This window comes from Hakea prostrata, chromosome 11 (assembly GCF_041222555.1).
Source record: "Hakea prostrata isolate BN-2017 chromosome 11, UWA_Hpros_2, whole genome shotgun sequence".
In the NCBI taxonomy this organism is placed as follows: domain Eukaryota; kingdom Viridiplantae; phylum Streptophyta; class Magnoliopsida; order Proteales; family Proteaceae; genus Hakea; species Hakea prostrata.
In genome coordinates this window covers 6206114-6220670 of record NC_142610.1, presented here as the reverse complement: position 1 = coordinate 6220670, position 14557 = coordinate 6206114, and the positions used below count along the sequence as shown (strand labels likewise).

The 14557-nt window shown below is 38.7% G+C and overlaps 1 protein-coding gene across 1 annotated transcript; it reads left to right on the top strand.

Moving 5' to 3' along the window:
• The first annotated feature begins 6593 nt into the window (after positions 1 to 6593).
• LOC148999781 (adenosine/AMP deaminase family protein) lies at positions 6594 to 13955 on the top strand. The gene is made up of 11 exons (XM_089140153.1): positions 6594 to 6869; positions 7169 to 7239; positions 8394 to 8485; positions 8562 to 8621; positions 8714 to 8944; positions 9034 to 9110; positions 9207 to 9276; positions 9375 to 9488; positions 10236 to 10302; positions 10442 to 10546; positions 10650 to 13955. The coding sequence occupies exons 1-11, from the start codon at positions 6769 to 6771 to the stop codon at positions 10772 to 10774; spliced, it is 1113 nt and encodes a 370-aa protein (XP_088996279.1). The 5' UTR covers positions 6594 to 6768; the 3' UTR covers positions 10775 to 13955.
• Positions 13956 to 14557: the final 602 nt, after the last annotated feature.

The window sequence follows — 14557 nt, the reverse complement described above, 5'->3', positions numbered from 1 at the left end:
TGTAAATTCTGGCGAACCTCCGTCGACCAAAGAAGCTTTAAATGGATAAGCATATCCATTAGAATGGATTGAGAACAAAACGAAATTCAGGATTTAAATGGCTATTTGCAAGAAATGGTGATGGTGACACCCTGTTGCAAAATCCCCAAATTTGTAGCTAACAGATTTTGGGGGTTTGGATTCTCCGAGAAGACATTTCTGTTGCGATTCAAGGCAAGATTTCTTTCCAAATTAGTATGATTTGAGAGAGAAAGATGGAATGGGTAGGTTATGAACCAAATTTGTTTTAACTTTAGGAAAAATTCAAGGCACAACATAGAGGGTTTGGATCTCGGCCGTTAAAAGGGTATGGGTATTTGGATAAGGAAGGAACACAATCTTCCTCTCTATTCTGAGATCTTCCAGCAGAGCCATAGAGATTTGAGGTTTATACAGACGGAGAGCTTTGAGTTTCGTCTTTATCCCTTGAATTTTTTTCTGCTTATTTTGTTCTCCGCCTGGTTTTATGAGTTTCACAGGAAAAAAACAGACTAAGGGAATACTGATTCATCCCTTTCGTTTCTTGGATCGTTCGTCAGATTTTTCATCTTTTAAAAGGTAACTTAAATACATTTGTTCTTCATTCCTCACTGCTTCTGTTGTCTTCGTTGGTCTTTTGAATGATTTCTTTTGATTTTTTATGTGGGTTTTCCAAAACAAATAATGAAGACGCTCTTCATCTGTGTAAGCTTCCCCTGTATCTAGTTATTGGAGTTAATCTGGCTTCATAAATTTTCTCTAGCTATTGCCAGTTTTGACACCCTTCTTCTTTCTTATGATTGTATCTTTTAAATTTCGAACTGAGTTTCTTTCTTATTGGCATTTTGGGCTCCGAGATTTGAGATATAATTTGTCATTGAAGATGAAACTTAGATTGGGTTCCTGTCTTATTCTGTAATTTGAATATTTTAGTGGATGAGATGAAGTTGAGATAGAAACTTGTTGAAGTTGGTGGCTGAGCAGGGGAATATTAAGCTGAGGTAGGCCCTGTTGGCTCAAAAAGGGCTACAGCATTGTTTTTGGAGACTGAGGAAACTCCAGTTAATGAATTGGAGCAGGCAAGCATTGTCTCGGCCCAGAAGAGATACTTGAGCTTGAGGCAGTTCAGAAACAACATTAAATGGACATGGCTGCTCATGTGGATGCTCTCTCACCGGCAGACGAAGAGATTGATCGCATTTGTCAAGAGCTTGTATTAGCTTTGGAAGCCAAAGATGCTGCTGTTAAAATGGCCAAAGATTCAAGGAATGTTGCTGAGGCCAATTCCAAGAGGGTATCAGAACTCTCTCAAGAGCTCAACTCTGTTAAAGAATCATTGGTGAATTTAAGTGAACAGTTAGTTGTGAAAGAGGAAGAAAAAGAAGCTATGAGGTTTGAACTGGAAAAGACTAAACGCCTAGCTGCAGAGTTGGAGGGAAAAGATGCCTTGATAGAAAAGCTAAAACAAGAGGTTTCTAATGTAAAAGAGTCAGAGTCTCACATGCTGAATTGCTTGTCTGAAACTAAGACAAAACTTCAGATGCTAGAGGATGAAATGGAGAAGGCGAAGGAATCAGAATTGAAAATGTCTCATTCATTGACATATCAAACAGAACAGCTTGATCAAACCAGGAATTTGCTTGAAGAAGCTAGGCTAGAGGTGACTAGTCTCACTGAGAAAGTTGAGAACTTGGCAAGGGCATCTGAGCAAAGTAGTACAGATCCTAGAGTATCTCATCACTACTTGGAGTCGCCAAATCCTAATTCACAATCCATAGAAGAAACCATACAGGCACTTAAGTATGAGCTTGAATCCTTGAAAGAGCATTTGTCCTGTGCCCAGGAAGGAGAAGCACAAGCACTGTCAAAATTCCAGAGTTTGACCCAGGAGATGGACAGGCTTAAAACTGAATTGAAGGCCACCACGGATGCAGAAGCAAAGAGCAGGAAGGCCATGGATGACCTAGCATTAACTCTTAAAGAAGTGTTAATGGAGTCCAACTTGATGAAGGAGAAACTCCTCTCAAGTGAATCTGTTAGCAATTCTGCAAAGGAACAGGTTGAACACTTGAGACAGATGCTTAAAAGCACAGAGGAGAAATATGTAGTGCTCTTAACTGGAGCAAGGAAGGAAAATAAAAGAATTAAAGATGAATTCGAGAGACTGAAATTAGAGACTGAGGAATTAAACGTGGCATGGAATGCGAAAGAGCTTGGGTTTATCAGCTGTATAAGAAGAGCTGAGGAGGAGTGCCTTGATGCAAAACAAGAGAACAAGAGGTTGTTAGAAGCAATAAGACAGGCTGAGCATACGACTAGGTCATCGAGGGAAGAGGCATACAAGTTGCGAGATATACTCAAACAAGCCCTCAATGAGGCTAATGCTGCAAAGGAAGCTGCAACTATTGCCCAAGTTGAGAATTACCAGCTTAAGGATAGCCTTGCTGAGAAGGACAGTACTTCACAGGACCTTACCCGAGAAAATGAACGCCTTAGAATCAATGAAGCTGCAGCTCTTGAGAACATCAGAGAGTTGAAGAGGCTGCTTTCAGTGTCGGCGACATCAACAACAACAGCATCATCAATGCCAGCAACACCACCTCCAGCAACTCCAGCAACACCACCACCAATACCTTCCCCTAAACCAGCAGGTTTGGTTGCAGAGTTGAAGGAGCCAGAGGCATTCAAGAACAAAGAGAATAGAGAAGGTAAGAACCCGGCCAAAGTTCTCCATGTTGATCTTGAGGATATAAGAGTTTCAAGTAGATGCAAGGATTCAGCTGCACAGTCTGAAATAGATGAGACACTCAAGGGATCAATATTCGACGTGGACTCACCAGTGCCAATTGCACATCACTGCAGAGCATCTTCATCGTTCACTGATGATACAGAAACGATAAACTCTGAAGATCTTGATAATCTTGAGGGGAGCCATCTTGATGATTTTGATCATGATAGAAATGGACAAAGAAAAAAGAAGGCCTTAATGAGAAAATTTGGTGATCTTCTGAAAATAACAAGCTTCCAACGAAGAGAGGCAACGATTAGCTAAACCTTGTTATATAACCATCTAACCAAGTATTTGGTATTAATGATGGTAAATTCTATAACTATATAAACTTATAGTTTGTTAGGAGTTTGTTTGAAGAGGAAACTGGATTACCTGTAGATAAGACAAGAATTTCTGTTGATTTGAGTTTCCCTCGATAAATAAATTGAATATATATACTCTACACCTGGAAATCAAAATATTTGAGCTCAGATACAAAGCCAAAATTTTCCCACACACTTGAGAGGCTTTAGTAGCCATCTCTCCTTGTTCAAGCTTCAGTTGTCTTTCACACTTCCACTGATAAACTCATTAAACTGCAATTTTCCTGGCTGGGTAGCAATGCAGATTTTGGACAAACGCTCTTTGTTTTTGGCCTTCTCTGAATTGAACTTTTCTTTTGTCATTTTAGTAGATCTCATGCTAAACATTGAAATTAAGCATATGAACAATTGAAAAGAAAACTTCCATGAAATTTTCAAGCAATGCTTGGTCTTTTGCAAAATGAAATTTGATGATTCCAATTTCAGAGAGTTTTCTGTTGGGATGGGCAGCGTGCAGGTGCACTTGCACTAAATGGCAAGAGATTGTGGAGGACATGTTGATGCAGAACCCAAGCACACAAGGATCTTAAACTGTGGATGTTTCTGAAAATTTGTGATTTATGGTGGGTTTGAAAATGAACAAGTGATTGCATAGGGACCTAAAGACATAAAGTCATCCTGTGTAAGGTTTGATTTTTAAGATAATTTTTTACCAAAAGAAGAAAATAATTAGGATAATTAGCAATGCCCCATTATAGCTTAATTACTATCTTATCCACTGTAATTTTGAAAATTACTAATCCAACCTTGGATTTTACTTGACATTAGTGATGTGACATTTTGTATTTTTTCAAAACTCTAAAATAAGTCTGAGTCTGTTATTATTTTTTTAACTTTTATGTCACCATGGTATGGTACTATTCTTTGAAATCTAAAATGACTAGAATATAAGCGCAAAATCAGTATTTCATATGGTTTTTCTAAATATATCATTTAGCTTTTTAATTCTAGCTAGAGGTAAAATAGATGTTGCACACCCAACCTTAGTAGCGCCTTAACACCAATAAAAGCGAGAGAAGGCAATAATAATTTCATCAAGAACATAGTTTTATTAATAATTAAGCTTTAGTAAAAGGGATATCAATAATTTATCTCTTCCTTCTTTTTAACATGCTAAAGTTATCAAAAGAAATGAGGTATTTCTTGGTGTAAAGGTACGCAAGATTCCTGAATAATTGTAAGTTTTCAATTTAATTATGTTGAATGAGTGTTTAGTTTTAACTAGTGTTGCGTCTGACCCACATCCCGACCAAGTACTTGATCTTGCAAAAAAAATGTCAAGCGCGGGCTAGCTAGGATGCCGAGAAGCAGCCTCCGATGATTAAGTTAGTCGGGGATCAGACGAAGGCTCCAAGCCAAGCTTACTTAGAGAAAATTGAGAAAGAGTCCCCCCCCCCCTTACGTTTGGGTGCGAGCCCTTATTAATATTACACAAGATACCTTTTTTACCTTTAGCAAGATCTCGCGTACTCGCTCGGTTGTCTCCATGAATAAATCCCTCGATGGAAGATTTCTTTCACTGTGCATATTCATTTTCTTATTCATACCAGCATGGACGTGGCATTCCTTGGGGCATTGGACCAATATGTCAACCTCCTGACCAATAAGCCGGGCATGTTTGCCATATAGACCGGGTGAGAACCCAGACATATACCCGAACCTATCTTGTTCATAACACCTAGAGATGTTGCTTCCATGGGATGGGGGAGTGAAGGAAGTTTGAATCCAAATTTCTGGAGTCTAGATTCTCAATCCGTTAAGAGTATAAATATGTACTTTCTTCATATTTTTTTATCACACAATAAAGATAGGATTCACTACAGGGGCCCATCTTTAATCTCTTTTGTAGTATTTAAAGACAGACTCCACCCCTACTGTGTGGTTAATAAGTGTGAAGAAAACATAGATCTCTACCCGACTCAAACTTCTTGGCTCTTACTACCTCTAGAAGGACACTTCCCGGAGAAGCAGATCCCACAAGTCTCAATCTTAGTCTTCATCAATCAACTGTAAAAAAGGTGATGGAAATTTTGCATTGAAATCGACTTGGAAGAATCTTCACTGGAAATAACTATCACAATTCCACTTAAATCTCTTCCAGAATTGGTCTGAATCTCTTTTGCCTATACATTATTTCAGAAGAGGGTGGAGCCGTGGAGAGAAATAGACACAGGAGGTACAAATAATCCGATGCTAAACGATATTAAAGTTGGGTTTCCGCGCAGCAGCTGCAATGCAATTATGCAATATTGTATTCCAATCATGGAAGGTAATTTCGGCGAATTTCGGCGATATTTCGCCGAAATTCGCTGATGTCGGTACTCAGCGAACCGAAAGTGTGGGGCGAAACGAGATTGGCCGGATATCGCCGATTTCTCGGCGATATCTCGGCTTTTCTCGCCGAACTGGCGAGATCCGGCCGATTTCTCGAACATTCGGTCCCCTCTGCTTCTCCCTGGTTGCTCTGTCGCCAAGACAAGGCTTCACAAGAGAATCGTGTTCGTCATTTTCTAATGGAAAACCAGAGAATCCAGCCCCATTAACAGAAGAAATAAACCCTAAAAATTCCCAAAATCTCAAACCCTAGCCTTAAAAACCCAATCTTGAATGAAATCCCTACATTTGAAGGGAAGAAATGCAAAAAAAAACAAGAGAATCGAACAAGGAATTGACAGTGTTGGCGATGGTTTGTGATTTTTCGCCTCGCTTTCGAACTACGTTTGTTCTTATTTCTTCTTGTAAGCTCCAGGTGTAACGAACACCGCTCCACTCCATCTGCAACGAACACCATCTGCAAAATGACCGCTCCATCAGCAACTAATCGTCTGAAACCTCCATCTGCAACCTCCATCTGCAACGACCACCGCTCCACTCCATCGCTTCATCTGCAAAATGACTGCATCTGCAAAATGACTGCATCTGCAAAGATGAAGTTCACGGTTCTCGAAACCTAAAGTGATTTGGGCAGTTTTGAGTTTTATAATTTATTATCCCAATTCCCAAATTCCCACTCAGTTTTGATTTTTATATTATCCCACGATTCCCACTTTCCCATTCTCCCAAGCAATGTGATGTCACTATGCATGTGATTGTTTTTTTTGGTTTTTTTTATTTTCAATTGTGCAGGCGTGCAGCACCCATCTCCGCGCCAACGAAAATTTTAATTTCTCGCCGAAGTTTCGGCGAAACTTCGCCGGTTCGCTAGGTTCGCTGGCTGGCGAACCGGCGAATTTTTCCGAAACTTCGTTCCTTGATTCCAATTTCCAAGTTCAAAACCGGCAGCTTTTTCTCTGATGGTATGGGTGATTGCACTGATGCGTCTATTTATTTAATGAGTATTTATTTAAAGAAAGAAAGAAGACAACTTTTTCTTGTTCAGGACCACAAGGTTTTGACTGTTTTGGCTGGCTGATGCTGATTGCTCACGGAGGTGTCAGATTTGTAGATTTGGAAAAACAAATTAGAACCTCACGGGGTGTTAGATTTCTGGACCAGAAAAAACATAAAAAGGGTTTTAGAAGCCAGATACAACTGTGTCTGAACTCTGTAGTCTGTCCCAGGAGCAGCAAAATTTCTCTTGCTTCTGTCTGTGTGCTTATGTTAGTGACTAGTGAGAGAGAGATGGAGAGTTGGGTCTTACTGCCAAAAATCGAACTCCACGCTCACCTCAACGGCTCCATAAGAAATTCCACATTACTGTAAGCTTCTCTGTGTTTCTTGTTTCCTAATTGAAAATAGTTCTATGATCACTTCCCCTCTTTTGCTGCCTTTTTTTTGAAGCTTTTCTTAATGGATTTCTTCATCTATTTTTTTTTGGTGGGAATAATGGGTTTCTTCATCTGTCTTTCCCGTTTCTCGTTTCTTAATTTTTTGAGAATATTCACTGCTGCATCTCATTTTCTTTGCCATATGACCTAATGCTTTATTTGATGTTATATCATCTCAAATTAACATTCTTAAAATTCTCCATCTCTCTGTCTCAATCTCTTTTTGGAAGTGAACTTGCTAGAGTTCTGGGTGACGAGGGTGTTGTGGTTTTCGATGATGTGAAACATGTCATCATGAAAGGTACTCAGATTTTCTCTATTCCTTACCTTTTAGTTTCTTTTACATTACAGCATCTACGTATGTTTTTGTTGTTGTTGAGGATGCTATATCTTGTGCTCGCCTTCATTCTGATTGAAGATTCTTACGAGAAAACTAAATTCCATGAGTAGTAGAATTATATGAGGATAATGAGATACTGCCTTTGGCGTTTATGGGAAGGAATGGCAAGGACAAAAATGGTTCTTTTCCTTTGAGGGAAAAAAGAATTCTGGGATTGGGAATTCTTATGTATAATAAGGTTCGAATGTTGGTAGCAGAAAAGACTTAGGAGGGAACTGGCAACTTACTGAATAGCAGCAAATAATATAGTAGTAAGTTTTGGGTTTGTGTTTGTCTTGTATTCTATGGGTACATAGAATTATAGTTTGACTGTAATTGTAATCGAATGAGTTTTGGATCAATTACTTATATAGGGGAGAGTTCTAATCATGTGGGGGTTAGGGTATGTTTCACTATAAATTTTGTCTCTGTGGGAAAACCCAGGGTAATAGGCAAAGGATAGCACTTTGTAAGGTGGAGAGCGGTGCAGAGAGGGTTTTCACGAAATACTGGAATTTCTTGTTCTCTTGCGTGGTCGTAGGCAATTTTGCCAAACCATGGTAAATTCCTCACTGTTGTGAGTGTCTCTGGCTTGTGTTTTTAATTGTGATTGTGCATCCGTTCCCAGCAGTAAATTAAAATCACTCTTAGCTGGTTTGTTGAATCCTTACGGAAAGACATAATTTTCTATTTTTGTTTCCTTTTTCTTTTTGTGGAAATTATATTGGTGTGTCAAATTTTGGGGGAGTGTTAAGTCCATCTTCTGAATCGGAGTTATTGCAAGTAGAAATATTGCAATGACTTTATTTATCAAGTTCCCATACTTTTCCAAATATCAAATCTCATATGGACTTTTCTGATGACTCCACTCCTATCAAATCAAATGATCCAAATGCTGTGAAAGGGAAACAAGAGTTTCATTCCATCTTGTTTTTAACTGCATATTTAAGATGATTTATCTCTTAGTCAAGTTCATAGATCATGTCATGATGTAATTTTATGACTCATAATAATGGAAGGTTGTTATTCCCTTGATGCTGTATCTGTCTTCTATTTTAAGCTATATTTTCATGCAGATGATCGATCTCTACGTGAGTGCTTCAAGTTGTTTGATCTTATCCATATACTTACTACTGATCATGCGACTGTAACAAGAATCACTAAGGAAGTATGATATCATTCCAGTTGTAAAAGTTTGTTGTGCAAGTTCTCTCTGCAAGTTGCTAATCACTGTCACTAAGCAGGTTGTTGAAGACTTTGCTGCTGAGAACACTGTGTATCTTGAGCTAAGGACAACTCCCAAGGTACTTCAAAGTGATTGAGTCTATTATGTTGGTCTTATTAGGTTAGTGGTGTTGAATGATCAAACAAAAATACTTGGGTTTCTCTTATGCAGAGGAATGAATCCAAAGGGATGAGCAAACGCTCTTACATGGAAGCTGTGATAAATGGTCTGACGGGCATTGATGCAGTTGATGTTGTTTTTGCTCCTGCTTGTGAAACAACAGAAATAACCATGCCTCCCGCTATCAAGGATTCTTGTAATGGCCCAACAAGGAAAAAGATATATGTTCGCCTTCTTCTCAGTATTGATCGTCGTGAAACCACTGCAGCGGCAATGGAAACTGTATATTAAATGCTAAAAAGCTGTTGAATCCGTAAGCTTGTTGATCTTCAGTGTTTCTACAAATTTTGACTGTTTATCTTCTTTGGCAGGTTCAACTAGCACTGGAATTGAGGAATCTGGGGGTAGTCGGTATTGACCTTTCTGGCAATCCTGTTGTCGGGGAATGGTAACTTCTGACATCTGTGAATCTTTAAGAGCAGTAGATAGTTCATGTGTCACTGAAGAATTTACATATTGTAGTTGTCCTTGTGGTCTATGGCAGGGAAACTTTCTTGCCAGCATTAAAATTTGCCAGGGAACAAGGTCTTTCTATTACACTACATTGTGGTGAGGTCTGTCAGGCTGTCATAGGGGTCTGGCCCTACATCCAATTTTCAAACTATACTTCGTCATTTCCAGAATCGCACTGACTATAACTTAGTGCTTGTAGGTGCCCAATCAGAAGGAAGTCCAAGCAATGCTGGATTTTCTTCCCCAAAGAATTGGTCATGCCTGTTGCCTTCAAGAGGAGGACTGGATAAAGCTGAAATCATCCAAAATTCCGGTTAGGAACTATGGCTGTTCTCTATCCCTAGTAGCATTTGGGATTGGTTAAGGAGGGTGAAGGATGGACATCAACATGGGTGTGGATCCATGTGATGGGTTGAGAGTGGGGAGGGTAGTTTGCGGCAGGGAGATTAATCTCTTTGGAAGTTGTTCCCCTTCCCCTTGTCCTTCCCCCTCCAAAGACCCAAGCACCTTCTACGGTTCTACCTAAACTGCAAAGAGTTAGTTTTTTTCAATTGCATGTGATACAATATAAAGCAAATTATCATATATTATTGTATTTAAGATGTCATTTTGTTTGTTGTGTAAATATGGACCTCCAAATGAACTGCATCTTTTTGAGTTGTAAGAATTTTTTTCTAGCATTAATCTATTGGTAGATCCTCATCTTATACTGTACAGAGCACAAACATCATGTCTCATAGATTACCGCTATAGATAGTCAGAAGGCTGTAATAATGAGTAGACAATATGAAAAGAAATCCTGTTAAAATAATCATACTGGTCATTCTCAGTTTGTTTGATCAATACAATCAATGCCTTTCTTTTTTGTGTTTGATATTATGGCAAAGTGGAAGTCACACAAACCCAAGCCTACCAAAACCTGGACATGGATTTTATAAGCAACTGGGTTTTGCCCCCATAACCATTCATGTTTGCTGTGTAGTATTACCGAACCACATATAGTAGCAGTTTTTCCTTCCAACACTGATGCTTATGATCTAACCATTTGGTGATGTTGCAGGTTGAGATTTGTTTGACGTCCAACATCAGAACTGACACCATCTCTTCCATCGACATTCATCATTTTGGTTAGCTTTCCTATTGTGTCTGGAGATAGCTTGTCAAAATGGCATTGGGGGGGGGGGTTTAAAATGTGATCTTTCATTGTTATCTAAAAGCCCCCTTTTTTTCCAAGTAACACAAGTATACAAGTGATTCATTTTGCAGCCGATCTCTACCACGCAAAGCACCCATTAGTTCTGTGCACTGATGATACAGGGGTCTTCTCAACCAGTCTTTCCCGTGAGTACAGCATCGCGGCAGCTTCATTTGGTATGTGATATTTTTTAAGTGTTGAGAAATTCAGTATATATTTGTAGATTTGTCTGAACCTCTTGACTCCCCCCCCCCCCCATTTTCCCTGTCTACTATCAAGGTCTTGACAAGAGGGAAATTTATCAGCTGGGAAGGGATGCCATTGAATATGCATTTGCTGATGATGGAGTGAAGAAGGATCTAAGGGAAATCTTTGATTCAACTCTTGAGATGCTGGGATTGTGATTTCATGAGAATGTAAACGCAGAATGTTGTATGTCGAAGCATATCTCTGATAAAAGACTTTATTCCATTCTAGTAATAGTAGAATATGCATTTGTTTATGAGATATGTATTAGACTATAATGGATTATTCTAATGAGAACAATTTTAGGTTTATGGACTTTCACCTGGCATTTATTTAATATTCAGATTTTTCTTCATTAAAACCTTTCAATAATCCTTGAGCTAACCAAGATGGTAGAGAATGAATAATTAACCAAGATGGTAGAGAATGAATAATTAACCAAGGTGGTAGAGAATGAAAGCTAACCAAGGTGGTAGAGAATGAACGTAGAGAATGTATTATAGGGAGCCTGTCAAAGAGAGGGGTTTCTTTGGCTGCTCAGTTCTAAAAGTTTTATATCACAATCAAGCCTTTAACTGGTGTGGTCTTCTCTAGTCTGCTTTAGTCTGCTCTATTTGCAACATTGCCTGGGATTAAGAGGATAAATCTTCCTTCTTTTGCATGCAACAGATGAAAACCTAACCACCAGACGTCAAGGTTGGCAAAAACTCTGTTACTTGTACCAGCTTAAGCTCATTCCTTGTCATATCCAAATCTCCAATTCGTCAAATATGGAAACAACTAAAACAATAAATCCTCACTTGTTTGTTTGATTTAAAATATTTTCCTCTCTGCTGGAACTAATACATATCTCATTGCAAGTGTAACTGTCACATATACTAAGTCAGATTATGACTTTGAACTGACACTTCATTGTTCTTCTATTTTAGTTTTCTTCCTTGATATTATATCAGGCATTATTTATCTGGGTGGCTGTTCTCTGGAGGTGATAATCTGACAATTCAGGTTGCAGAAAAGATTTCAATAAATAGTTCTAACAAATGGGTGTAATTACTTATGTTGTGCACATCATGTTTCAGTGATGTTGTACTTTTTATACTCTCTATTTAAAACTTAATATTAGGTTCAGCTGGCATGTGCTCACAGAAGTTTCAGGCCTTGCACTTCAGGACTACATTTGATGTTTAGGTAAGGTGGGTTGGATACATTGTGAGCAAGAAATTACCTCCTGTAGCTCTTCATTTTTAAAAGCAATGGCAACAAACAAGGCGATAAATTAGGTTAATTCTTTGAAGCAGAAAGAGAAAAATAAAAAAATGTAGCCTTTGAGTTTGTAAGACAAGAGCAGTATCTTTTCTTGATGACATTTTTTTGGTTACTTCAATGAAGCATATGCAAGTGTGGGAAGAATGCTACCTATTTGATTTTTTAAATGTATGTATCACATGGGATACCATTTTTATAGGGCTCTCCCTCATTCGTACATGCTGATAAGGTTTGTAACTGCTGCAACCAGTAGTGCACACAACCGAGGGGTATTCTGTTGTTGAATCGTCATTGAAGATGAGGTTGTCATGAAACACCAATTGTCTATAGTGCTTTCTTGGCGTTGGGGATGACTGACTGCAACCAAAGATGAACCATCACCTCAATGTTTCTCTAGGGTTTTCTTTTATACATTTAATTCTTTACCTCTCTGTAATGGGGCGTTCCTCTCATCTCTTCATTCTATCATAAGTCCGTCCGTGGAGGTTTTATCCACTGCTCAGGGAAAAAGCATCTACTTGTGCCTTCAAATAGTGCAATTGGAAATGTAATTGCTCAATCCAGATTTTGAGTTTTCATCTCTTGTGCTGTATAAACTCCATCAGATCCATTGACTTACTTATTAATTGTACCTCTGGTGTGTTGCTAAGCCTCCCTCCATTTGTGAGTCCGGCATACACGCACTCACAGAATGATAGATAAAGAGGAAGGGACATGTCTTCTTTTTATATGTCTATTTATGTTCCTTGAATTTTCTTTTCCTCTCTTTTATTTCTTGTTACTTCTACATTACATAGGTCATGCTTGAACCGGATTTATGACCAGAGACACATGCTCCTGATTTTTTAACTTTATGTTTGGGGTGGCTTCAAAGTTGAATGGAGTATAATTTATTTGGAATCTTCTCTACCGTTCACCAATTCTGAGTCTTTGTAACTTGAAATCATCTTTTGTCTTATTTTTAGGTGTGTTTAGGATGTTAAAAGAAAGCAGGTGGGGAGAAAGAATCAATCTATTAGTTTGTGAACTTTGTTAGATGTGCATATGTAGCATGCATGTTCCATTGCAGATTTTGATAAGAGGCAATGATGAATGATGAAGTGCTTGAAGTATCTATCCATCATATTTCCACCAGCATTTAGTGGGATACACTAGCTAGTAAGTACACATTTGTTGGACTACTCTTGTACTTCAGTTTCTGTTGATGAACTGAAGATTGACATGAGTATGTTCTTAGAAGAGAAGGAAGCTAATGATGAGTTGTTGAAAGCAGTTATAAACAGGATGGAATGGGGATCTCTCTTAGATTTAAGAAGTTCCCAAAGAAATGGAAATGATAATTCCTGGGATGCCTTCACCTTTTCATCAAGGTATGCATATAATTTAAAGAGGCTTTAGTCACATTCTAGTTACTACTTGTTCTGTAGAGAAATTTATCATCTTAAGGATGAAGACCCCTTGAGACAATGGATTTTAACTTCATTCTAATTTTTCCAGCTTCATTTTTTCATTTAAGCATATGAGGAACATGCAGAATGTTATGTAAGAGAAAATTTGTATCAAAGGTTAGGTATTAGTGTCTAGTGTTGGATTGGTCTAACCTGATAATGACTATGGGTTGAAGTTGATTGTTCCAAACCAGTTTGACAGTGATCTGTATTAATCAAAATTAGTTGGATAGCCAGTGGTGGTCCTATGTGACCTGGCCAAATATGTTTGTTAAAGGGTATAAATTCCTATTTATTGATTGATAACCCATCTAGTGGATAGCAGAATTTGGGTCTCTGTGGTTTGGACTGTATTCTTAATGTAGCTCAAGTTCTATAGTCTAGTAATTTGCTGGGCTGCCCAGCAGCGAGAGTCATTAGCTGCTGTTAACCTATAATATATTAGTCATTTTCATCATTATCCTTTTCTTAGAGAGGAAACAAGCCTTGCTTTCTGGCCTAATGATGGGTTGAGTGATCAGATGACCAGTTTAAAGTTCCCTCAAGCATTTTTGAAATCAAATGAATTGTCATAGATAGTGGTGGAGGCTAATTAGAGAGAGGGGATAATCTGTGGTAGCTTGTAGAAGAAGAAGACAAAGGCTGGGGGGGGGGTGTTGCGGGTTGAGGTAAGACACCATAGTAGGTAAGGCTTTAGTAAACACATCCGCCAGTTGCCCCGCTGAAGCAACAGAAAAAATGATGTCTTGTTCTAGCTTTTCTTTGATAAAGTGGCAGTCAATCTCAATATGGTTGCTTTTCATGCTGAACTAGGTTATCTGCGATGCTGATGGCAGCTTTGCTATCAAAAAATATCTTCATGGGAAGCTGAAGAGGAGCACACATATCCTTTAGAAGACCTTGAAGCCCAGCCTCTACACTACCACTGCCTGCTTCATCACACAGATGGTCATGCTGCCTAAGCACCACCAAAGTGCCTGGATGCCCAGATGCTGCCAAAGCACTTGAATGCCTATGTGGAGCTGAGGTGACACTTTGACAACTATGGTTGTCACAATATATGATTAACAACTTCCTAATGACTGGAGTAGGGATGATACATATATTGACTGACGATGTCCACAGAAAAAGCATTATCTGGCTTTGTTTGGGACAGATAAATGAGTTTTCCAACCAATCACTGATATCCCTCTTTTATCCACAGGTTTCCCATATTTCTTCCTGAGA